Consider the following 26514-nt stretch of genomic DNA (forward strand, 5'->3'; position numbering starts at 1 on the left):
GGGGAAGTGCCCAGCTGGGGGCTCAGGGTCCGGAGGCATAGGGGCTGCCCGAAGCCCGAGCGCTACCAGCTTCACGGTTTGCCGGACAGCATCCAGACCCTGCGCCCCCGGCTGGCCGCTTCCCCTCCCGGGCTCCAGCTGCGCTGGGGAAGCGCCGGCCGGGGACGCAGGGTCTGGGGGCTGCCCGGCAAACCGTGAAGCCGGTAGCGCTCGTGCAGCCCTTTTCGCGTGGCTGGGAGTGGGAGGGAGGAGGGGGCGGAGTTGGGGTGGGGAAGGGCGGGGCCAGGGTGGGAAATGGGCGGGGCCAGGGCCCTGTGGAGGGTCCTCTTTTTTTATTTGTTCAATATGGTAACCCTATTTCAGCTCTTTATCCCTTTTGAGCATAGGTGTTGGGGGTGCTGCCATACCCCCAGGTTGAAGAAGTAGTAACAACTCAATTATATGGCTACTACCTTTAGCACCTCCACTATAAAAACATTTCCAGCACCCCTGCCTTTGTGATTCATAAAATCAAAGTATTTTTTACCTAAATGCTTGAATAAGTCCCAGGAAACCCAGCAAAGGAACTAACCCTTTTTTTCCTGTTCTGTATTAAATAAACCTATTGTGATACAGGCATTCAGCTACTGGAGCCATGACAAAACCACATTATAATGTTCTAGAGACACAAAGACAGTGTTCTCAACCTGCCAAGACCCAAGGGTGTAACAAAATTCCAGAGTGAGGCACCACCACAAAAGAACATCGGAGCAGGGGTTGAGGAACAAGAAGTGTTCCATTTTTAACTTGTAAAGGGCTCAGTTCTACAACATAGGCCTCATCTACACAGTTCTAAAAACTGATTTAGTTCAATTGCTGCATTTGGACCTCTAGGGGCAGCATGGCCTAGTAGATACAGCACTGGATTGGAATTTGGGAGACCTGGGTTAAAATCCTGGCTCTGCCACTGGCTTGTTGGAGTGACCTTGGGCAAGTCACTTCACCTCCTTGTGCCTCAATTTCCTCATCTATAAAATAGGGGTGATGATGTTTATCTCCTACATAAAACATTTTGAGTGCTATTGGTGAGAAATGCTATATGAGAGCTAGCTATTATTAGTTTATCAGATTAAACCTGGGTAGCTGGCATCTGTAAATTTACAGAAAAAACTAAATTTTTCACACCCCTGAGCAATACAGATAAGCCGACTTAATTTTCTAGTGTAGATGAAGCCTAAGAGTGTTCACACAGGCTTTTGCACGGTTTAAGTACGCTGATTAGGTAAACTGGTGCAACTCCATGTATGAACCTGGCCTGAGTAGCACTTGAGTAACCACAGTGAAGTCCCTGGTTCTGCTCTCATAAGTACATATTACTGGGTAAATTTCACCCCCATGCAGAGAGCCAGAGCAAGGCTTGTGCCCCACTTAAAGTCCTATTTAAGAGTCATTTTGAAGGGTTCTCTGTGCAAGGGTGAATTTCAACCTGTGTGAGGAAACCTCGCAGTATGGTCTTTCTAACTTTGGCTGGAGTCCTCATTTCTAATGGCAATAACTTCCAGGAATAATCAGGGCTGGTCTACACTGGCGGGGGGGATCAATTTAAGATACGCAACTTCGGCTACGCGAATAGCGTAGCTGAAGTCGAAGTATCTAAGATCAAATTACCTGGGGTCCACATGGCGCGGGATCGACGGCTGCAGCTCCCCCGTCGACTGCGCTACCGCCGCTCGCTCTGGTGGAGTTCCGGAGTCGACGGTGAGTGCGTTCGGGGATCGATATATCGCGTCTTAACGAGACGCGATATATCGATCCCGGATAAATCGATTGCTACCCGCCGATACGGTGGGTTGTGAAGACGTACCCTCAGTGGGATGAGCCATGCGGCCACCACTATCCAGCCTTTAGGAGCTGTGAGCCTGGCAGGGCCTGCTCTGCTCCTCCCGCCTCTGTCTGTCTCACAAAAAGCAGGAATTTGTTCAATGATCTGACTGTTTTCCCTTGGTATTTTTCAGGAGAATGCTCTGTCAATGGCCAATCCCATTTCAAAAGTTTTGACAACAAGCATTTCACCTTCAGCGGGATTTGTCAATACTTATTTGCCAAAGACTGTGAGGAGAACTCCTTTTCTGTCATCATAGAGACGGTCCAGGTAACAGCACCTTATGTGTGTGTGGGGTGGGGGGGTGGAGAGGGGTGAGGGGTTTGTGTGAGTTGATGACTAGAGCTTCCTGTGCACATAAATGGCATTTTTCTATAAAATTAGCTAGAATCTCTCTTCTGAATTAACATATGTTTTGCCTCTTCTTGCTGCCACTCCTTTAACCCCAGGCTGTAAATTCACATTCACAGTGGGACTGCATTGTGTCTCTGGAGTTTTGCCAAGTTAGCATATAAATACAAGAGACAGAGGAGGGTGTGCCTCATACACTGAACTGTTTGTGCTGCTCGCTGGGTAATTGCCCTGGGCAGAAGCTATGGGACATGTAGTAGCATTGTTACCTTAATAGTATCTGGAGTTTTTTCTCACAGGGATGCATTGGCTAATAAGTTGCATTACTTCCTAGTATGTCAGCCCCTCTCAACTTGTTTCCTGCACCCTCTGCCACATAGAGAATGGCAAAGACCCAGTTGCAGGGCAGGAAGGGGAGATAGCCAGAGAGAAATGGGAAGGGTGCCAGAGTATATTGGGACAGGCAGGACACCAGTAGAGTTTCCTCAGGGAGTTTTGCGGAAGGGGCAGTAAAATGGGTATGGGAGTACGTGAGAGAACTGAGGGAGTGGGAAGGAGGGCGGGGAAGGTAAGGGAGTTTGCAGAGGGAGGAGTGAGGGCATAATATTGAGGGAGGGCAGAGAGGTAGGATAGAGAGAAAGGGCCGCAGCGGTGGAAGTGCAGAGGTTTTGGAAGGAGAGAGGAAGGCACCAGGGCAAGTTGAGGGAGGGAGGGAGGCAGGCAGGCAGCAGAAGCAGCATGAAGAGCACAGTGACCGGGCAGAGACGGGGAAACTTTTCCAAGGCAGCAGGGACAGGTTAGGGGTGGTTAAGAGGCCCCAGAGAGAAGGTGTGCAGAAAGCTCACTTGCTTTAGGGAAATGGGTTTTGCCCATCCCCACCCACAACTCCCTTCAGCACCAGTGACTATTACGTTTGTGCCTGTTACGTAACAGATCTGAGATCAGAGCTGTGCCTGTGGAACTGGCATAACTGGTTTCCACTGAAACTGTTCTTTCGAAACTGATGAGGGAAGACGGGAGCTAGTGAGTCACCATTCCCTGTCTGCAGAATGTTCCACCCACAGCTTCGTAACTAGTGACATCAGCGCTCGAAATGGTGAAAGTGAGAGCTGTGCGCCTCTAGTTCCCCATTTGAACAGACTTGTGACATGTCTCATCATCACACCAGACAGAGCAGTCAAGAGGAGAGGCTCTCTCATCACACAGTGCAGCCTGTGTTCCAGGGAGCCTGCTGTCATGGCCCCATAGCTCCTTTTCCAGGGCCCTGAGAACAGACACTGCCCTAGAGTAGCCTGATCTATAGATTGTGTATTAATTACACTGAGTACATAAGAATTTCCAGTTACCCCTCTGTGGTTTGACAGCTTCTTGTCTCAAGATCAGGCCCAGTATTATTAAAATTACTGTTCGATTGGGAACCTTGGTGTGCACAGTTGCAACACTCACACTTTAGGAACTTTCTATGTTTGTAACAGTTCTATTAATGCATGCAGCAAAGTCACAGACACTCTAACCCAGCAAGGTAGCTAGAAGTAATACAGAATGTGCATCTCACATCCCTTGCAGAACAACATGAAATGTTATCCATTATCTTCCTCATCACTATCACCTTCCTCATCATCACCAGTGGCCACCATACTGTAACCTCTCTCTCCTCCTGCACACAGGCTGGGCTACAACTTTTATAACATGTTACGCTGACGTCCCTATGCCTCATGTATATTCACTAGGGATTTCTCCCTTCTTATTTGTTTTCTCTCACCCTACTAATGTTCGGGTGCCTTTCTCCTATAGGTTAGGATAGTAATGATCTCATCTTATTATCATATATGTCAATTTGTTGCAATGGCACCCTTGTGACCAGATATCTGCAGTTGTTCCTATCCTAAAATATCGAAGAGCTAGTGTTGGCTCATATTCCTGTGGTTTCCTGATGTCGTTATTTACAAACTTCCCCCTTAAACACTCTACTCCCAATTCCCCAAAACTTAGGGGTGACCATTGGGCTATTTATCTGTGCCAACGTTCATAGGCCGCATGCCTTATGCTAACTTCCGTAGCCAGTGTCTTACAGGATACAGGCCTGTAGTTTCCTTGCATTACTGCTAAATAAAATAAATACTAAAGCCAGCTCCATGGGCGACAGATGTGACACTAAAATTACAGCCGCAGGAGGGCTTCTGGCCCAGCATGCTGGAGGAGCTGAGTCATTGACAAAGTGAAATCCTAACAGTCATAGGAAATGTTGGCTTCTTCTTAGTGTGCCGATGATCTTGATGCAGTGTGCACCCGCTCGGCCTCTGTCCGAATCCAGGACATGGAGAACAGCATCATCAAAATGAAGCATGGGGGCGTTATCTCTCTGAATGGGCAGGATGTACAGATTCCTTTGACACAAGGTATGTTTGTGGCCTGTAACAATTCAGACCACACATTACTATCTACATTGCACACTGAGCCCAGGCTTTACTTCAGGTTTGAGCCCAAGCCCCCTTCTGTCCACACAGAATCAGTTTGCCCCAGTCAGCAAGCACTGAGCACCCAATCCTAGGATGCTGCTGGGGTGGGACAGAGACACTGGGACTCGGGTCCAGGCCCTGTCATTTTTACTGTGGATGCAGGCCAAGAAAGGTCTGCGTAGCACAGTATGGACATGTCAGCACAGCTGTGAGACCAGCATACAGCAATTCTAAACCTGGGTTTACAATGCAGTGTAGACACTCAAGCATGGGCTTGGAAACACTGAGTCCATAAGGCTGGGGTCCATAGACCCAGGTTTAGTGTGCAGTATAGACATACCCAAAGGTGGCTCCCTTCTCAACTTTATCAGGCAGGCTTTAGCCTAGCTCAAAGAGTGTTTCCTATTCCCAACTCTGAGTCACATTTTATACAGTTACCGCAAAAAGAACAGGAGTACTTGTGGCACCTTAGAGACTAACAAATTTATTAGAGCATAAGCTTTCATGGACTACAGCCCACTTCTTCAGATGCATATAGAGTGGAACATATATTGAGGAGATATATATACACACATACAGAGAGCATGAACAGGTGGGAGTTGTCTTACCAACTCTGAGAGGCCAATTAAGTAAGAGAAAAAAACTTTTGAAGTGATAATCAAGATAGCCCAGTACAGACAGTTTGATAAGAAGTGTGAGAATACTTACAAGGGGAGATAGATTCAATGTTTGTAATGGCTCAGCCATTCCCAGTCCTTATTCAATCCTGAGTTGATTGTATCTAGTTTGCATATCAATTCCAGCTCAGCAGTCTCTCGTTGGAGTCTGTTTTTGAAGTTTTTCTGTTGTAAGATAGCCACCCGCAGGTCTGTCATTGAATGGCCAGACAGGTTAAAGTGTTCTCCCACTGGTTTTTGAGTATTATGATTCCTGATGTCAGATTTGTGTCCATTAATTCTTTTGCGTTGAGACTGTCCGGTTTGGCCAATGTACATGGCAGAGGGGCATTGCTGGCACATGAGTTGGTAAGACAACTCCCACCTGTTCATGCTCTCTGTATGTGTGTATATATATCTCCTCAATATATGTTCCACTCTATATGCATCCGAAGAAGTGGGCTGTAGTCCATGAAAGCTTATGCTCTAATAAATTTGTTAGTCTCTAAGGTGCCACAAGTACTCTGTTCTTTTTGCGGATACAGACTAACACGGCTGCTACTCTGAAACCTATACAGTTACCGTCACCTTTTATTGAATTTGCATCTTGCCGGGTTCTCCTGGACATGTGCCCAGGACCCCAGTTGGTGTAAATTGGCCCTGCTCAATTGAAGCTGGTGGGGTTATGCTGCTGTTGACTATTTGAGGATCTAGACTACGACATTCAAAACCAATGTCAAGTATCCATTTTATCCACCCCAAAACTTGACATTTTAGAAGAGGACTGCAATGATTTCACTAATAACTCTGGATAATGCTCATATGTGTTTCTTTTGGGGCCTGTGAGGCCCAGATCATGCTAAGGAGAAGTGCAGAGATGCATCAGACCAGGGGATACAATACCTGTGGATGTCAAAGTGATGCACAGCAACCAGGGGACCATGGTTGGTGTGTCCCACTTTGTCATTGTGCAGTCTCCACCTCTCCTGCGGTGTGGTGCCAACTCCATTGGCCTGTATCATGGGAGCGGGTGATATTCTACGCCTGGCCCATCTCTGCACCTTTCGGGGAGCCTAGGACCAGTAAGCAGCTGTGCTACACTAGCACTGTCTTTGTGCCCCCGTTGGTACTGGGGTGAATCAAATGGTACAAATCCATATGTCTATACTAGGGGTTTGCATCATTTCCACTACATTTGTGCAAAGAAAATAGTGTAGACAAACTTTAAGTGTATCTGCTTAGATCCATCTCACGGGCTGATGGGTGATGAGGACATTGTATCCTGCTTGCTGATGACGGAATGCATCCTTTCTTGTCTGAAACTTGTCCGATGTGTTTTTGAGGTGCCCTCCGTATCCAGCGCATTATGATGTCTTCAGTTCACCTCACCTATGGGGAAGATTTACAGATTGACTGGGATGGTCGTGGTAAACTTCTGGTGAAGGTAGTTTTTTCTCCTCTCACCCCACCCAAACATACACAAAGACTTTCTTGTCTGATGTGAGAAATTGCTTGTGTTGCATGCTATAAATTCCATTCTCTCTCTCAGCCTTCAGAGCAATATACTGATCCCTTTGTTTTCTAGAAACAAACATTTGCATCGCAGAAACAGCTTGGGTTTTTTCTCTCTTTCTTTTCTATGCACTAACAGTAGCCATTAACCGTGAATAGCTTTGCTTTCATTACAACAGACCCCTATGGGCCAGATTTTGATTTCATTTACTCTTGTCTATCCCCACTGAAGTCAATAGGATTGCATAGGTGAAAATAAGAGATGAATTTGGCCCATAGGATACAATCATTCATATGTTCAAGGGAAAAAAGATAATTTAATTGCACGGGATATACAGCATGCTGCTCCTACTAAGAATAATATTTATGGTCATTCCAGGTCAACGCAAAGAGAGAAGTTTGTATTGTGGAGCATAGGGCAACTGAGTGTCAATAATAGCTTTTTGTGTCCTACAAAAAATATAATCAGTAATCTTATAATAAATCCTTTTATATTCCCAGCAAAGCCGCTTTTATAGTTTGTACTAGATTGATTGAATTTCTCAAGATTCTGCTTCATAAGCACAATGGTGAAGTGTGATTGATAAAGGTAATAGTGTTGATGTAATATACTTAGACGTCTTTAAGATGTTTGACTTGATGCCACATGACATATGGATTAAGAAATTAGGATGATACAAATTCAACATGGCACACATTAAATGGATCAAAATGAGCTAACAGATAGGTCTCAACATGTAATTGTAAATAGGGAATCATCAATGAGGTGCTTGTGTTTCTAGTGGGGTCCTGCGAGGATCTGTTGTTGGCCCTACACTATTTAATGTTTTTATCAGTGGCCAAGAAGAAAACATGAAATTAGATAAACTTTGCAGATGATACAAAGATTGGAGGAGTGGTAAATAATGAAGAGGGCAGGCTATTCACTGATAAAAAGTGATCTGGATTGCTTGTTAAGATGGGTGCAAGCAAACAGTATGCATTTAAAAATGGCTAAATATAAATGTATGCAACCAGGACAAAGAATATAGGCCATACCTACAGGGTTGGAGACTCTATCCTGGAAGCAGTGACTCTGAAAAAAGGCTTGGGTATTGTGGTGTATAATCTGCTGAACGTGAGCTCCCACTATGAGATGCTGAGGCTAAAAAGGGCTAATGTGATGCTTGTATACATAAATGGGAATCTTCAGTAGGAATAGGGAGGTTATATTACCTCTGTATTTGAAATTGGTGTGACTGCTATTAGAATACTGTGTCCTGTTCTGGTGTCCACAGTTCAAGAAGGATGTTGATAAATTGGAGAGGTTCAGCGAAGAGTCACAAGAATGAATCAAGGACTGGAAAACATGCCTCATAGTGAGAGACTCTATTTAGCTCATCAAAGAGAAGGTTAAGGGGTGACTTGATTACAGTTTATAAGTACCTAGATGGGGAACAAATATTTAATAATGGACTCATCCGTCTAGCTAACAAACATATAACAAGATGGTAGGAGTTGAAGCTAGACAAATCCAGACTTCAAATAAAGTGCATATTTTTTACAATGAGAGTAATTAACCATTTAGCAAGGGCTGTGGTGGATTCTCCGTCACTGGAAATTTTAAAATCAAGATTGGATGTTTTTCTAAAAGATATGCTCTAGTTCAAACAAGAATGAATTCAGGGAAATTCTATGGCCTGTGTTATACTGGAGGTCAGACTAGATGATCACAGTGGTCTTTTCTGGCTTTATAATCTATTTATGTATGAAGAGTACACACTTGGACAGTATATTGTGCTTATTCTAAGGTAGAGTCCTGTGTGGGACTATTCTTTAATCCCACTCCTCCCCGATCTTGCTATTATGGCAGCGGGTCCTGCAAGACCCATGGGATCTCAGTCCCGCTGCAGGGCTCTACACTAGTGCCCCACGGGGCTCTAATTCTAAGGGCCAAAAATATGGCCACCTTTCCCTGGAGATTAAGATGGGGAGAGAGCCCAGGGAACCCTATCATACCACCCTGTATGCACATGCAGGAGGCTGTCCTTGGGTGATTGTTACATCTTGAGGACCGCTGGTGGAGGCTAGTCAGTGCTGACCACAGCTCTTCAATCCTCCGGGGGACATGATGAGGCAGAACGGGGGTGCGGGTGTTTCTGTGGCACTGCTCCCCTGCACATTGGCCTTCAGCTGCCCACTGGAGGTGAGCGGGCTACAAGGGTAGAACAGATGTACTGACTGCAGTCCTAACCATGCTTCCCTGCACCACCGTTATGGGCCTGATGATTGCGCATCCTTTTCTTGCATTGGTGAGCACTTACTAATGTGAGCAGGTCCATTGTTGTCAACGGGAATAATTGTGTGAATAAGAGCTCACCATTGTAAGAGCTCCATAACTGAACCCTTTATCTGCTCTTGCACTATGCTCATGCTGTGAATCTATACTCTTGCTCTGGCTATATTCTTTTTCCTTGCCTTCCACTCTACCCAGTATGGTTCTGTCTCAGAACCATCATGAAGCTCATAAAACTAGCACAGAGTTGTACCCATCTTTGCTATCGCGAATTCTGGATAAATGTTGCATAGTAGCACAAAAAGTGGGCTTAATATTCTAGTTCAAGGTAAAGGTTCATCACAGCTTCAGCAATTGAAAAAACACTGTAACAGGAGGGAAAGCTCTGGAAGGGTTTAAGAATATGGATTCAGCAATTTGTGTTTTGGTCTAGTCTAGATGTATAATACCAAAATACCTAGTGTTTGTTTTAGGGTTGAGGATAATTCAGTTCAATCCATTGGCACCTCTCAGGATTTCCGGCTTTTCTCTGCATCAGTGGTCTCTTCTGCCAGGTCTCAGACCCTTACATCCTGACCATCTCCTTGCCTAGCTGTTAAAAAGTCTAATTTTCTACTTCAACCCCTTTATCATAACAGCAATAACTGTTGCTAATTACTGTCTTAGCTGTTTCCCCCATTGTCTTTTTTTATTATGTTCTGCTATGAATTCCTTCCCATTTATGTACCTAAGTCAGCGTTATTGTTGCCTTTGGAGCACTAATTTACGGTGTAAATGGACTGACCTATTGCCAAACATTTCTGACAATTGGGGGAAGTGATCCACTCCCACTGACTTGTGCAAACACTTCTGGTAAAAGTTAGTGTTTGGATTGCCTGCTGCATTCATCCTCTGGTGACCTCTGAAAGCTTGTGATTTGACCCCTTCAGGCAAGGCCTGCAGTTTCCAAAGCATATATAGAACTTCGGATGAACATGAGTCACTGTGTGTTTGAAGAATAACGGTGTCCTTAGTTACAGAAATGTTAGAAATTCACTTTCCTTGGGGCTTTCTGACTTCATTTTTTCTGCGTACCCCTCACCTGCTGCTGTTGTCAGTGAGAACAGGACTGGCTTCCCTTTGGAGCCCTTCACCAATGATCTTTTATTAGCCAGAGGAATAACTGTGAAAGATACTCCACTTTTCAGCCTGCCTCTGTATCACTGCTTACCCCTGTCAAGCTGAGGTACAAGGGGCAGCAGTCTAGTCTATGGATACAGGGAGCTACTGTACCACTGGCCATTGGGCCAGCCCCCAAACGTTGTTTGTAATATTCATTTAGAGACCACATTCTTCTGGATGTTGATGGCCACTGGCAATTCCTATTGACCTGCCTCTCTGTCCTCCCGCCATTTTTTTGTGATATTACAATCATTCTCCCATATTTAAAAATCCTTTTCCTCTCCACTATTGCTGTCATAAAGAGCAACACAGACAGGGGAATTAAACTACCCAAGGAAAACTGTGAAAGCGACTAGACATTAAGTGCTATTAAATGCACAAAGTAAATACATCGGGGGGGAAAAAACAGAATTTTTTTCTCTACTTAAGTAAAAATAATTCAGTTGGTTAAAAAAAGTTACTACTTGTACATTTTTACTACTTGTTAAAAAAAGTATGTAAAAACTGTTTGATTTTTAAGTTGATGGTGCCCCTTTAATGTATATTTGAGGAATTTACATAGTCCATTAAAAACATTGCCATGAAACTGTGGAGTAATATTGAAGAATAACCATTCTACCCTTGTTTCTGTGAGCTCTCCCCAATGTACACTGACAGAATCTGTGGTCTGTGTGGAAACTTCAATGGCAATGAAGGGGATGACTTTCTGACACCTTCTGGTCTCGTGGAAGCCCTTGTGGAAGATTTTGGAAATGCCTGGAAGCTCAATGGAGATTGCCAAGACTTGTTAAAACAAGACAGCGACCCCTGTAGTCTCAACCCTCGCTTAGGTACTGAAACCTGGCCTCCACATAACATCTGGTACAGTGTAACAACATGTGATCTTCCATCCCATAAAAGTGCAACTGTTTTGTACTGGCAACAGGCTCATGATAGAGTCTGTAAAATAAAAAAAAACACCTTTCATTCTGTGCACTGAATGAGGCAGGGGTCCTGTGGGAAAAAAATACTATGTGCTCATGTAATTAAAAACTGTATCATACTGTGTACACATAAGGAGGCTGAATTCAGATTACATGGGAAACCTGACTTCTGGCTTTTCCTAACTTCAGAGAGCTTGACTCTGTAACCTTAATAATGTGCTTTTTAATGTAGTTTTCTAACTTAATTTTCTAATTTAAACAAACTGGAAAAAAAAAAGCATCATGAAACTCCAGAAATTCCATCATATGGAACCATATTGATGCCAAACTTGGGTTATTGAGAGGGTTTGGACCATTAGATTTACAGCACAGACTTGAGCTAATTTGTAGACGTAGTAGACTATTATGCTTTATGTGGATCAGTCACAAGAGGGGAATAGACACTTTGCAAGAGGGTTTCACAGCTATTTGCTGACAGAAGGGAAATATAGAGACTCAGGACTCCTAGGTTCAATTCCCGGTTCTGATGGGGAGCGTGCTCCAGTGGTTGTAGACCCTTCTGCCCCATTCCCCTAGCCTGTCTCTGCCCCCCTCGGCTCCTGTGTGCCCCAGCTTCTGACTGCTCCCTCTCTGCCCCTATCCACCTATGTCACCCAGGCTCTTCCTTTCCTCCTATACACTCCCTCATCGCCTGATACCTGCTTTCCTTCCCTTCGCTTCTATGCCTATCCTCCCTGCTTCCCCACTGGCTCCTGGCTCTGTTCCACCCCCAAGTCCTGACCCTTTCTCCCTCAGGCTCCTGCAACCCTGTTGCGCCCCCTCTTTCCCCCCCCCCCCCCCCCCTCCCCCCCCCCCCCCAACCCACATTCCAGTATTGCAGCTGCTGCGTCCTCCTCCTCCATAGTGCCTGGGCTGCAGCAGGGGGAAGGATTGAGAGCACAGGAGAGACAGTCTTTTGGCTCTCAATTCTGGTGCCCCTGGTGTCCAGAAAGACTAATTGTATGGGATGGTGCATGCTCAGTTGCTCTGTGGAGATGGCACATGCACAGCCCAGTCACACACATGAGCTGAGAGGAAATGGCACATGAAAAAATTCAGCCTGAACAGTTTAAGTCTGCATAGTTATAAGCAGCTGAAAACCAGTCTTATCATAGGAAGTGCCAGGCAAACTTAGTTACAGGTGGCGCTACCAGTTCTGCCTCTGATAACAAAACAGAAAATGGAGGTTTTCCTATGTTTATTTTGCTAAGTAAGGGCTGTTATGATTTAATAGGAAATAATCCAGCACTTACAGTCGCTTCTCTTTTAGTGTAAAGTGTCTGAATAATATTTTTCTCATTTTAGCCAAGTATGCTGAAGATTCCTGCTCAGTTCTGATGTCGTCCATATTTGAGCCTTGCCACCATGAAGTTAACCCTTCTCCATACCTGAAGAACTGCCGCTATGACGTTTGCTCCTGTTCTGATGGCAAGGATTGCTTGTGTGCTGCTGTTTCTACCTATGCCACTGCATGTGCTAGGAAAGGCGTTCTGATCGAGTGGCGGGAACCGGACTTCTGCTGTAAGTGAATGCTGCAAAGAACTACTTTCTTGCATTGACTCTATGGTGTCCTTTCGCAAGGTCAGTGAGCCAGAGGGAGTTAAGGGACCTGATTTCTGCAAGGTGCTGAGTGTCTCCTCCAGGACATGTGTAACACGCTCAATTGTCTTGCACTCCATTAAGAGTCGAGGGTGCTCAGTTGTTCACAAAAGGTTCTCAGTATCAGGCAAAAATAGCTCCCATTGAGCAAACCTCAGCTGATTTGGTGGCTTGGTTCAGATAACTTCCCTATTAACTTTGGCTGCCTATCTGAAAATGTTCTGAATATCTTGGGCTGGCAGTATCCAAAGTCTCTCATGAAGTTTATGGTAACAGGTTCTTTCATTGTATTTTGACACTTCCTATCTGGGACCCAATCCTGGGAGGCACTGACCACCTCAACTCCTGTTGTCTTCCAAAGGAGTTGTGAGTATTAACCACAGAATCAGATCTCTGGCCCTAGGAGAAACCTAGCAGACTGTTTAGTTCAGGTTCCAAGGGAAAGGTACAAGCCAGTTCTTATTATGTCTGCACCATTTTTCCAATATGTGAGTACTATTTTGCTGTCATGTTTAGGCCTCTTTGTCTCCACTGTTAATTCTAATAGGACCCTGAGGCTGAGACATCTGTGACAAGACAATGATGATTTATCATTGTTCAAGTAGTGCACAGAGTCCCTCCAGCAGGCTGTCTCTCCACTGTGCTACACACTGTACAGATATAGAGGGTGGGATTTTCAGAGGTGTCTAAAGGAATTAGGCCATATCTACAGTTAAAGCAATACAGGGGCAGCAGTGCAGCTGTGCCACTGCTGCACTTCAGTATAGACACTTACTACAGCGACAGGAGCAGAGCCGGTGCAACCATTTAGGCAACTTAGGCGGTTGTCTAGGGCGCTAGGATTTGGGGGGGGCGCCATTTTCTTTGGCAGCGACTGTGGCAGCCGGATCTTCGGCCGCCCTGGTCGTCGCCGGCATTTAGGCGGAGGGAGCTGGGGCAGTGGAGTGCGGGGAGGGCTGCCTGCAGCAAGGGGGAGGGAGGGGCGGCATGCAGGGGAACTCCCCGCCCCAGCTCACCCCTGCCCCACCTCCTCCCCAAGCATGCCGTGGCTGCTTCACTTCTCCCGCCTCCCAGGCTTGCGGTGCCTAAGCTGATTGGCGCTGCAAGCCTGGGAGGCGGGAGAAGTGAAGCAGCGATGGCGTGCTCGGGGAGGAGGAGGGGCAGGGGTGAGCTGGGGTGGTGGCGTACCTCAGGGGGGGGGGTGGGGAGCTGCTGCAGGGGGGGCGCCTCAGGGTGGAGGGGGGCGCTGCCACGGGGGGGGGCGCCTCAGGGCAGGGGCTCGAGGATGGGGGGGGCACAAGGTGGAAGTTTCGCCTAGGGCGCGAAACATCCTTCCACCGGCCCTGGATGGGAGGGATTCACTCATCACTGTAGTAAATCCATCTCCCAGAGAGACGGTCGCTAGATCAATTGGAAGAATTCTTCTGTCAACCTAGTGCTGTGTACACAGGGATTTAGGTCGGTTTAATTATGCTGCTCGGGGGCGTGGATTTTTCACACTCCTGCCCTGAGTGATGTAACTGGGTTGATCTAATTTTCTAAACTACACCAGTTCTTAAATGCCTAACTTCCAGTGAAAGCCAGTGGGATCCGAAGGCTGAATTCTCCTTAGGATTGTTTGAAAACCCCACCCATAATAAATGGCAGCCCCTGTCCCACAGAGTTTACAATCTAAAAGGCCAGGCAAAACAGGTGGCTGAAACACACAAATAGACCCGGGGGGTGGGGGTAGAGATTGATGAGGGGGTGACAAAAATAGTAGGATGATTATGCACGGACCAAGAGTGTGTGTGTGTGAAGAATCTGGCAAGAGGCTGGAACAGAAAAAACAATCTCCCTTTTTTTCATCTCATTATTAGGCAGAGCTGGTTGGAAAATTTCCATTGAAATGAAATTTTGATAGAAAATAGAAATAACTTTCTCAATAAATGTTTGCGAAAGACTTTTCTTCTTTTCCCCAAACAGCTCTACTCTTAAGGACAGTAGCCAATCAGGGATTTGGGGGAAAAGCCCTTATGGTTGGCTGCACTTCAACCCAGTTCCATTATTCCTTCCCAAACAGTAGCTGGGTGGGGCAGCCATTTGAAAAACTGAGTTACTGTAGAAGCTAGAGAGGTGAGAGGTCACTGGCGCTCCAGCTGATACAATCTCGACCAGTGAAGTTAAGTGATTCCAACTGTTGGAGGCTGGATAATATTTACTGAGAGAGAAAGAACAAGACTGGATTCTGTTAAATGGCTGTATGGTTTCATAATATTGACCTAATTTATGTAAATGTTCAGAGAGTGGAACAGTAATTCAATAAAAATCCTTTTTTAAAAAAACGCACCCGTCTGGAGGCTGAAAGCGAGAGCAGCGATAATGCACCATCGTTCTTGCTGTAATTGAACAAGTCAGTTTTCACAATTAATCTTTAATAGTGTAGCAGAGCACTTAGTGCCTGCACCAAGCGCAGATTTCTCCGACTGCAGATCCATCAGACCCCATTAGATAATTCTGATGCTCCAGACATCTCCTGTCACCCGAAGGAGAACAATCATTCCTTTAATGGGCTTGAGACTTGAATATGCTGTTTGCATAATTTGTGCTGACGGCCCGATGTATTGAACTGGTGGCTGCTCCCCTGCTCTCTGACTGAGATACAGGTTCACAGGCAAATGACTTGACAGAAGCAGTTTGCTTTATCTGAAGTTCAATAGTGGCAGGTGGACTGTGGCCTCTTTGTGCTACACACTGTACAGATAGATAGGGTGGGATTTTCAGAAGTGTCTAAAGGGGTTAGGCTATGTCTCACTTAAAGCGATACAGTGGCAGCAGTTGATTACTATACTGCTAATGTACCATGGCATTTCTGGCTGTTAAACGCGGCATGATAGGCTGTTGTACAAATCCAACATACAGGTATTGAAAATGCTTGTGGCTTCATTCTAATTCATTTGTCTAAGAGGGAAATCCAGGCCCTATAGCCCTCTGTGGATGCAAGAGACCTGATAAGGAGCAGAACTAGTTGTGCTGCATGGGGGTATGTAGGAGGATGGAGTCCACCATAGGGGTTTGCATCCCCTGTGTACCGCATCTCCCCTACAAGGAGGAGGTATATCAGTCACCAAGTGCTCCTTCAGGGCTCTCGAGCAGATTTCAGGGACCCATTGACCAACCCACCTCCTGCCCTGTAGATTTGCTGCAGTAGTGTCCGTGTTGAATGACTTAGGTGAGAGGATTTCTGTGTGAGAGAATATGTCTGCACTGCAGAGTTAACCCAGGCTCTTACTCAGGTGTTACCCTTACCCACGTCCTGTCCACACACAAATCATCTCACATGAGTTTGCTGGTGTTTTAAACCTGGGCTAGCAGGCTTGGCTGGGGCTATGGGATAGAGCTAGGGCTGTTCTTAGGATTTATGGGGCCCCTACGCAGCACAGGCGCCAACTTTTTTCTGCGCCAGTGGGTGCTCGCACCCCCGGCCCCGCCCCAACTCCACCTCTGCCCCAAAGTCCCCGCCCTAACTCCGCCCCCGGTACCCCTATTGGACCCCTCCCCAAACCCCCACCCCAGCCCCACCTCCTCCCCCAAGCATGCCGCGTTCCCCCTCCTCCCCCCTCTGCACCCACCGGCAGCTCCCCACTCCGCCCCCCCGCCCCAGCTCACCTCCACCTTGCCTCCACCTCCTCCCCTGAGCGTGCCGCCGTGTCCTGCTTCTCCCCCATCCCTTCCTCCCTCCCTTCCTCCCAGCGCTTGTGCCGCAAAACTGTAGTAAATCCATCTCCCAGAGAGGCGGTCGCTAGATCAATTGGAAGAATTCTTCTGTCGACCTAGTGCTGTGTACACAGGGATTTAGGTCGGTTTAATTATGCTGCTCGGGGGCGTGGATTTTTCACACCCCTGCCCTGAGTGACGTAACTGGGTTGATCTAATTTTCTAAACTACACCAGTTCTTAAACACCTAACTTCCAGTGAAAGCCAGGGGGATCCGAAGGCTGAATTCTCCTTAGGATTGTTTGAAAACCCCACCCATAATAAATGGCAGCCCCTGTCCCACAGAGTTTACAATCTAAAAGGCCAGGCAAAACAGGTGGCTGAAACACACAAATAGACCCGGGGGTGGGGGTAGAGATTGATGAGGGGGTGACAAAAATAGTAGGATGATTATGCACGGACCAAGAGTGTGTGTGTGGAGAATCTGGCAAGAGGCTGGAACAGAAAAAACAATCTCCCTTTTTTTCATCTCATTTTCATCTCATTATTAGGCAGAGCTGGTTGGAAAATTTTCATTGAAATGAAATTTTGATACAAAATAGAAATAACTTTCTCAATAAATGTTTGCGAAAGACTTTTCTTCTTTTCCCCAAACAGCAGTGGGGAGCTGCCGGTGGGTGCAGAGCACTCACCAATTTTTCCCCGTCGGTGCTCCAGCCCTGGAGCACCCACGGAATCGGCGCCTATGCTACGCAGTATTATTAAACTGGTGCCCCTATGCCCGACTTGCTCTCAGCTACACAAAATGGATATGGCCCCTGTCTTCTGCCTAATAAGGAGACTGCAGCACACTCTGGGTGTGCAGGAACCGACCCACTCTTACCTGCTGTCCCAGTCATAGGCACGGACTCTGTGGATGGGTGCTCTGGGGCTGGAGCACCCATGGGGAAAAGTTAGTGGGGGTGCAGAGCACCCACCGGCACCAAGCTCCTCCCTGTGTCCCCCTCCTCCTGTGCCTCTCGCGCGCCAGCAGCCCCTCGTTTACCAACTCCTCCCCCTCCCTCCCAGCACTTCTGGAGCACCGCAAACAGCTGATTCGTGGCATTCAAGCTCTGTGAGGGAGGGGGAGGAGCAGGGAAGAGCAGGGAAGAGGCAGGGCGGGGATGGAGCAGGAGCGTGAAGAGGCGGGGCAGGGTCTTGGGGGAAGGGGTGGAGTGGGGGCAGGGCCCGGATTGGGGGGGGGTCGAGAACCCCCCCGGCAAGATGAGAAGTCAGCGCCTATGGTCCTGGTGGTGCCCCAAATTTTTGGGTGCCCTACGCAGCGGCGTATGCTGCGTATGGCTAAGGACGGCCCTGGCTAGAGCTCAGGTGCCACTTTCACTCAGACTGGTAATGTGCACACTTTGCTGTGAAGACTCTGGCTAAACCAGCTGAGTGCTGATAGCCTCCAATGCCCTTCCCACAATTCCCCATATATGTCTTCGAGTGCTTGCTCATATCGATTCCAATTAGGTGTGTGCGTGCTGCGTGCACAATCGTCGGAGAAATTTTCTACCCTAGCAACACCCGGTGGGTCGGCTGTGGAGCCCCCTGGAGTGGCGCCTTCATAGTGCTGGATATATACCCCGGCCGACCCAGCGCCCCCTCAGTTCCTTCTTACCGCCCGTGATGGTCGTTGGAACTGTGGAGCACGGCATAGCTGTTCTCCATGCTCCCTAGCTTTACCCGTTGCTTCTTGTAGATAGTTGTTAATTGTGTTCTTTAGATTGGTGGTAGTTGTTAATAGTTATAAATAGTTTTTCGTAGTTTAGCGGGGGATAAGGGGGCTTTTATTCCCCCCCTTCCCCCCCCCCGGCGCACAGCCGGGCTCATGCCCAAGGCTCCCGGCTTTAAGCCGTGCGCGACATGTGCTAGGCCTATGCCAACGGGAGACCCCCATGACTCTTGTCTGAAGTGCTTAGGGGAGTCTCACCAAACGGACAAGTGCAAGATTTGCAAGGCTTTCAGGCCAAGGACGAAAAGGAGCGGGATTTCAGGCTTAAGCAGCTCCTCATGGAGGCGGCACTTAGCCCGGATCCTCCTTCAGCACGCCAGGTTTCGGCACCGAGCGCCTCGGTGCGTAGTGCCCCAGCGACACCTTCTGGTACTGCACCGCAGGCAGACACGGAAAAGGCGTCACGGCACCGTCCTCCCTCGGCACCGCGTCTGCCGCAAGCCCCTCGGCGCCGGTTCCTGTCTCCAGGACATAAAAGGCCCCGTAAGACTCAGGACGCTGCCGTCCAACAGGCACCGGCTCCCCCCGCACCGGTGGTAGAGCCGCGCCCGGCTTCCGAACGCCAAGGGTGCAACTATCATCAGCAACGTTGACTCCGGCACAGGGTGTAGAGCCGTTGAGTCCGGTGCGGACTGGCTCACCACCTCGTCAGGTGGTGGAGCCGTCTCCCTTCTACACCGGAGACGTTTGCCACGGCGAGAGACCTCATCGCCCTCATGGAGCTAGTGCCGTCTCAACCCGTGGCACCGCATGCCCTTCGTACGGTACAGTCCAGGGGCAAGCCTACCCTGATACGGCCGCCATCTCCAGGCGTGGACTCGCGGCACCGCTCCCAGTCTCGGAGCAGGTCTCGACGCCGCTCGCAGTCCCGGCACCGATCTCCATCTCGGCGCCAGTCGTACTCGCGGCATAGATCTACCTCCCGGCACCGGTCTACCTCCCGGCACCGGTCTTTTTCTCGGCACCGACCCGAGCATCGGTACCGGTCGGAGTCAAGGCGCAGCCCTCGGCACCGGTATGAGCACCGCTCCCATTCCCGAGGCTGCTCCTGGCTCTGAGGTTACAGACGGCCTTCGTCGTCCAGATCCAGATCCGGATCCCGATACCGACATGGACATTGGCACTGTTCTCGATCCCGGTACCGTTCACCGGCACCACGCAGAGACCGCTCATCGATGGATCGGCACCGCTCGGCACCGTACCAGGACGATTCCCTGCACCCACGCTCGGCACCGCCCTGGCCCTCGAGATCGGCGTCTCAGTCGTCTGAAGGGGCTCCCTGTTCAGCGTACCCTGCTCAGGGTCAAGCCGCAGACGACTTGGGTCATTGGCAGGAGGGGGCAGAAAACCTTCAACAAGACCCTACGCATTGGTTTTTCTGGACCCCTTGGGCGTATCACCAGGCTCAAGGGGCTCCACTAGCGGCCTCTCGCTCGGCTCACTCTGAGCCCAGGGTTCCTGAGGCCACCATCTCCCGTCCTCCCCCAGGGGGTATGGAGGCTCCGGCCCTGACGCCCACGCAGGAACCAGACCCTGGTGCAGGGGATCCTGCACCTCCAAGTCCCTTGGAGCCGGACCCCCACACAGATCCTTTACCCCCTGAGGCGTCTTCCTCATCTTCCCCAGATGAGGCAGTGGTGGGTACAACACCCTCAGGCCCACCTCCTATACATCTTCGTGCCCACCAAGACTTGTTACGTAGGGTGGCACGAAATATGGACGAGGAGATAGTGGAGGTGGAGGACCCAGTGGTGAGCATCCTTTCATCTGATGCCCCAACCCGGGTGGCGTTGCCCATTATCCGAACAATTCAGGCTAACGCTACGGCCCTATGGCAAACCCCGGCCTCTATCCCTCCCACTGCCAGAGGGGTAGAGAGGAAGTACTTTGTTCCCTCTAAAGACTATGAGTACCTCTACACACATCCCCCACTGTGTTCACTGGTAGTCTCATCAGTGAACGCCAGAGAGCGCCATGGCCAGCAGGCGGCAGCGCCCAAATCAAAGGACGCTAAGCGCTTTGATTTGTTTGGATGCAAGGTTTATTCGGCGGGGGGTCTGCAGCTCAGGGACGCAAACCAACAGGCGCTCTTAAGTCGGTACAATTATAACTCATGGAATTCCATGGGGAAATTTAAAGAGTTGGTTCCCCAGGACTCGAGGGAGGAGTTCGGGGCCCTGGTGGAGGAGGGCAAAAAGGTGGCTAGAACCTCCTTACAGGCCTCCCTCGACATTGTGGACTCGGCTGCCAGGACTCTAGCGTCTGGAATAGCCATGCGACGTGTCTCCTGGCTCCAGATTTCGGGGTTACCGCCAGAACTGCAGCAGACCTGCAGGATCTGCCGTTCGAGGGTCAAGGCTTGTTCTCAGACAAGACGGACTCTAGGTTACAGAGCCTCAAAGACTCGAGAACCATCATGCGCTCCCTGGGGATGCATGTCCCAGGACCTCAACACAGGCCCTTTAGGCCACAGCCACAAAGGTTCTACCCTCCTCCTCCTCGTCCGAGACAGGACTTCCCCAGAAGGCGGGGACGAGGTGGTAGACGGAGGCCGACCGGACCCCAACCCGGTCAGAACCAGGGCCCCCCTAGGCCACCTTCAGGACCTAGGCAAAACTTTTGAAGCTGTGCCCGAGGACGGCGCACTAGCCACTACCCAGGATCTGTCTCCTTTATTTTGGGATCGCCTCTCCCGTTTCCACCGTGCTTGGTCCCTTATAACTTCGGACTGTTGGGTCCTTCGCACGGTGGAGAGGGGATACGCCCTCCAGTTTTCTTCGTTCCCCTCCTTCTACCCCCCCCTCCCCGTCCCTCTTCAGGGACCCTTCTCATGAGCATCTCCTTATACAGGAGGTTTTTGGGCTCCTCTCTATGGGGGCCATAGAGGAGGTTCCCCCAGAGTTAAGGGGCAAGGGGTTTTACTCCTGCTACTTCCTGATCCCCAAAGCAAAAGGGGGTCTGCGACCCATTTTAGACTTACGCGGACTCAACAAATTCATAGTAAAGTTGAAGTTCCACATGGTCTCATTGGGGACCATCATCCCTTCCCTGGATCCTGGGGACTGGTACGCCGCCCTCGACATGAAGGATGCATATTTTCATATAGTGATCTACCCCCCTCACAGGCGCTTCCTTCGTTTTGTAGTAAACAGGGTACACTACCAATTTGCCGTCCTTCCCTTCGGACTGTCCGCGGCTCCGAGAGTGTTCACCAAATGTATGGCCGTCGTGGCAGCATACCTTCGGCAACAAAGGATACAGGTGTTCCCGTATCTTGACAACTGGCTGGTCCGCAGGTGCACCAGGGAGCAAGTTCGGACGCATGTCCAGATAATACTACAAACATTCCACGACTTAGGCATTCTACTCAACAAAGAAAAGTCCACTCTGGAGCTGACCCAGAGAATAGAGTTTATCGGGGCAGTCCTAGACTCCACACTCGCCCGAGCTCTTCTGCCAGACACTCAGTTTCGCACCATCGCGGACATCATCCATGGACTCCAGGCCTTCCCGATTACCACTGTAACGACGGGCCTTGGTCTGTTGGGTCACATGGACTCTTGTACTTATGTAACCAGGCATGCCAGACTTCGGCTTTGTCAGCTTCAGGCCTGGGTGTCCTCGGTGTACCGCCCTTCTCGGGACAGCCTGAACATGGTGGTCACGATTCCGAACTCGGTCTTGACCTCTCTCACCTGGTGGCTGGATCACAAGGCGGTTTGTGCAGGAGTGCCGTTTCACATCCCACAACCCTCCCTGCACCTGGTCACAGACGCCTCATCTCTAGGTTGGGGCGCTCACCTCGGGGAGCACCATACCCAAAGCCTGTGGACCGCATCCCAACTAGCTCTGCACATCAATGTTCGAGAGCTGATGGCGGTGCGCCTAGCCTGTCAGGCATTTCTCGGTCTCCTGCATGGCTGCTGCATGTTAGTCCTCACAGACAACACCACGGCCATGTTTTACATCAACAAGCAAGGAGGAGCCCGGTCGTCTCCCCTATGCCAAGAGGCCATTCGCCTGTGGGGGTTCTGCATTGCCCACTCGATACATCTCATGGCATCATTCCTTCCTGGAGCCCAGAACACTCTGGCGGACCGTATCAGCAGATCCTTCCAGATGCACGAGTGGTCGATTCGCCCGGACATCATCTATTCCATCTTCCAGAGGTGGGGATTTCCCCAGGTAGACCTGTTCGCATCACGAGCCAATAGGAAGTGCCACGTGTTCTGCTCCCTACAAGGGCGATCTCCGGGCTCCCTGTCGGACGCTTTCCTTCTACCGTGGAAAGACCAGCTGCTCTATGCTTTCCCTCCATTCCCACTGGTCCACAGGGTACTGCTCAAACTACGCAGAGACCAGGCACGTGTGATTCTAGTCGCTCCAGCTTGGCCAAGACAGCACTGGTACACCACGCTTCTGGAGCTATCGGTTCAAACTCAGATCACGCTTCCCTTGTGCCCGGACTTGATCTCCCAGGACCACGGCCGATTGTGTCACCCCGACCTGCAATCGCTCCACCTTACAGCGTGGATGCTCCATGGCTGAATCGGACAGAGCTACAATGCTCGCATCCTGTGCAACAGATTCTGATGGGAAGTAGAAAGCCCTCTACACGGACCACTTACTTAGCCAAGTGGAAGCGGTTCTCCTGTTGGTGTGAGCAGCGGGCCACGCCCCCCTTGCAGGCATCTATTCCTCTTATACTTGAGTATCTCCTGTCCCTGAGACAGCAGGGCTTGGCGATATCTTCAGTCAGGGTTCACCTGGCCGCTATATTGGCGTTCCACCCAGGAGAACACGCTTCCTTGGTCTTCTCTAACCCGATGGTTGTCAGATTCCTCAAGGGCTTAGACCGCTTTACCCACAGCAACGCCAACCCGTTCCAGTGTGGGATCTTAACCTGGTTTTCCAAGCTCACAGGACCCCCATTTGAGCCATTGGCTACTTGCTCGCTCCTTTACCTATCTTGGAAGACAGTCTTCCTTGTAGCCATCACTTCAGCAAGGCGTGTTTCTGAACTCAAGGCCCTCGCATCTGAGCCTCCGTACACAGTCTTCCATAAAGACAAGGTGCGGCTTCGCCCCCACCCTGCCTTCCTTCCCAAGGTTGTATCAGCTTTTCATGTGAACCAGGATATATTCCTCCCGGTCTTCCATCCTAAGCCGCACGCCACGCGCCAAGACCAGCGTATGCACTCCTTGGAAGTGCGCAGGGCCCTTGCTTTCTATATTGAGCGTACAAAACCATTTTGTACGCAACTCTTCGTTGCAGTAGCCGACCGGATGAAAGGCCTACTGGTCTCCTCCCAACATCTCTCCTCTTGGATCACGTCCTGCATTCGTGCTTGCTACGACCTGGCTGGTGTCCCAACGCCACACCTCACCACCCACTCCAAGAGGGCCCAAGCCTCCTCGACTGCCTTCCTGGCTCATGTCCCGATCCAGGATATTTGTAGAGCGGCGGTTTGGTCATCGGTACACACCTTCGCCGCTCACTATGCGCTGGTACAGCAGTCCAGAGACGATGCTGCATTCGGGTCAGCAGTTTTGCACACAGCGATGTCTCTTTCCGACCCCACTGCCTAGGTAAGGCTTGGTAGTCATCTAATTGGAATTGATATAAGCTAGCACTCGAAGAAGAAAAAACGGTTACTCACCTTTGTAACTGTTGTTCTTCGAGATGTGTTGCTCATATCCATTCCAAACCCGCCCTCCTTCCCCACTGTCGGAGTAGCCGGCAAGAAGGAACTGAGGGGGCGCTGGGTCGTCCGGGGTATATATCCAGCGCCATGAAGGCGCCACTCCAGGGGGCTCCACAGCCAACCTACCGGGTGTTGCTAGGGTAGAAAATTTCTCCGACGATCGTGCATGCGGCGCGCACACACCTAATTGGAATGGATATGAGCAACACATCTCGAAGAACAACAGTTACAAAGGTGAGTAACCGTTTTTTCTCTCACAATTCACCAGGAAAAAAATCATAGAGTGGCTCAATTTAATATACGGTGTCACAAAGAACCATGCGATGTGCCCCCAGAAGTGCTAGTGACACAGACAGCTGTGCGCAGCACCAGTGAGCACACCCAGGTAGGGCTTGCAGTGTGGCTGCTCCCATCCAGTGTTCAGGCTAACTCGGGTGTTCAGGCAGGGTGAAGACACACCCTGAAGTCAAAATGACAACAAAGAAGCTCCCAAGATGGGGATGGATTTTGATGTAGAGCCACTGGCTCTTATAGTTTAGAGCAGGCATTTTTAGAGGTCACATATGCCTATCTGTTTCCTTTCAGTTTCAGCACAACCTTTCAGGGCAACAAGGTTTTGTTTGTTTGATTGATTGATTGCATGAATTACAAAGCGTAAAGTCAATTTTTTCCTCCCACCTCCATGACCTTAGTTGCTGCTTTTATAAAGTTTCTTAGGGGAAGAAGGTTGCATTTGTTGGTGCAGCATGGTGGAATTTGAATGTGCACATGTCATTGGACAGTTGGGCAGCCACTGTGGAGAACTGAGAATGCTTTTAAATCCTTAGTAGGGGCATATGCAGCTAAGGCGTGTAATGGTACCTCAGCTAAAATTAGGACAAGCTGTGGCATTGTCAGTCACTAGAAACAAGGAGTGTAACTATTTGCTGGATAATTAGAAATGGGGCAAAACTGGAATCATTTATTTAAACCATCCCAAACTTCGAGACTCAAACAAATGGGTTTCAGAGTAGCAGCCGTGTTAGTCTGTATCCGCAAAAAGAACAGGAGTACTTGTGGCACCTTAGAGACTAACAAATTTATTAGAGCATAAGCTTTCGTGGACTACAGCCCACTTCTTCGGATGCATATAGAATGGAACATATATTGAGGAGATATATATACACACATACAGAGAGCATGAACAGGTGGGAGTTGTCTTACCAACTCTGAGAGGCCAATTAAGTAAGAGAAAAAAAACTTTTGAAGTGATAATCAAGCTAACCCAGTACAGACAGGTTGATAAGAAGTGTGAGAATACTTACAAGGGGAGATAGATTCAATGTTTGTAATGGCTCAGCCATTCCCAGTCCTTATTCAATCCTTTGTTGATTGTGTCTAGTTTCCAGCTCAGCAGTCTCTCGTTGGAGTCTGTTTTTGAAGTTTTTCTGTTGTAATATAGCCACCCGCAGGTCTGTCACTGAATGACCAGACAGGTTAAAGTGTTCTCCCACTGGTTTTTGAGTATTATGATTCCTGATGTCAGATTTGTGTCCATTAATTCTTTTGCGTAGAGACTGTCTGGTTTGGCCAATGTACATGGCAGAGGGGCATTGCTGGCACATGATGGCATATATCACATTGGTAGATGTGCAGGTGAACGAGCCCCTGATGGTATGGCTGATGTGATTAGGTCCTATGATGATGTCACTTGAATAGATATGTGGACAGAGTTGGCATCGGGGTTTGTTACAAGGATAGGTTCCTGGGTTAGTGGTTTTGTTCAGTGATGCGTGGTTGCTGGTGAGTATTTGCTTTAGGTTGGGGGGTTGTCTGTAAGCGAGGACAGGTCTGTCTCCCAAGATCTGTGAGAGTAAAGGATCATCTTTCAGGATAGGTTGTAGATCTCTGATGATGCGCTGGAGAGGTTTTAGTTGGGGGCTGAAGGTGACAGCTAGTGGTGTTCTGTTATTTTCTTTGTTGGGCCTGTCTTGTAGGAGGTGACTTCTGGGTACTCGTCTGGCTCTGTCAATCTATTTTTTCACTTCAGCAGATGGGTATTGTAGTTTTAAGAATGCTTGATAGAGATCTTGTAGGTGCTTGTCTCTATCTGAGGGATTGGAGCAAATGCGGTTATATCTTAGAGCTTGGCTGTAGACAATGGATCGTGTGGTGTGTCCTGGATGGAAGCTGGAGGCATGTAGGTAAGTGTAGCGGTCAGTAGGTTTCCGGTATAGGGTGGTATTTATGTGACCATCACTTATTAGCACAGTAGTGTCCAGGAAATGGACCGCTTGTGTGGATTGATCTAGGCTGAGGTTGATGGTGGGATGGAAATTATTGAAATCATGGTGAAATTCCTCAAGGGCTTCTTTTCCATGGGTCCAGATGATGAAGATGTCATCAATGTAGCGCAAGTAGAGTAGGGGCGTTAGGGGACGAGAGCTAAGAAAGCGTTGTTCTAAGTCAAATGGGTGTCTGGATTCAAACTCCCTGTGGTTTTAGTTTCCCAAACCAATTCCTTT

The 26514-nt window shown here is 49.0% G+C and overlaps 1 protein-coding gene across 1 annotated transcript in view; it reads left to right on the forward strand.

Moving 5' to 3' along the window:
* VWF (von Willebrand factor) overlaps positions 1-26514 on the forward strand; it is a 246104-nt gene that overhangs the window by 54554 nt on the left and 165036 nt on the right. The window contains exons 11-15 of the mRNA XM_034784806.1: positions 1995-2131; positions 4473-4611; positions 6671-6771; positions 10910-11105; positions 12543-12758. Coding sequence (XP_034640697.1) covers positions 1995-2131; positions 4473-4611; positions 6671-6771; positions 10910-11105; positions 12543-12758 — 789 coding nt within the window. The remainder of the gene's footprint in view (positions 1-1994; positions 2132-4472; positions 4612-6670; positions 6772-10909; positions 11106-12542; positions 12759-26514) is intronic.

This window comes from Trachemys scripta, chromosome 1 (genome assembly GCF_013100865.1).
Source record: "Trachemys scripta elegans isolate TJP31775 chromosome 1, CAS_Tse_1.0, whole genome shotgun sequence".
NCBI classification, from domain to species: Eukaryota; Metazoa; Chordata; order Testudines; family Emydidae; genus Trachemys; species Trachemys scripta.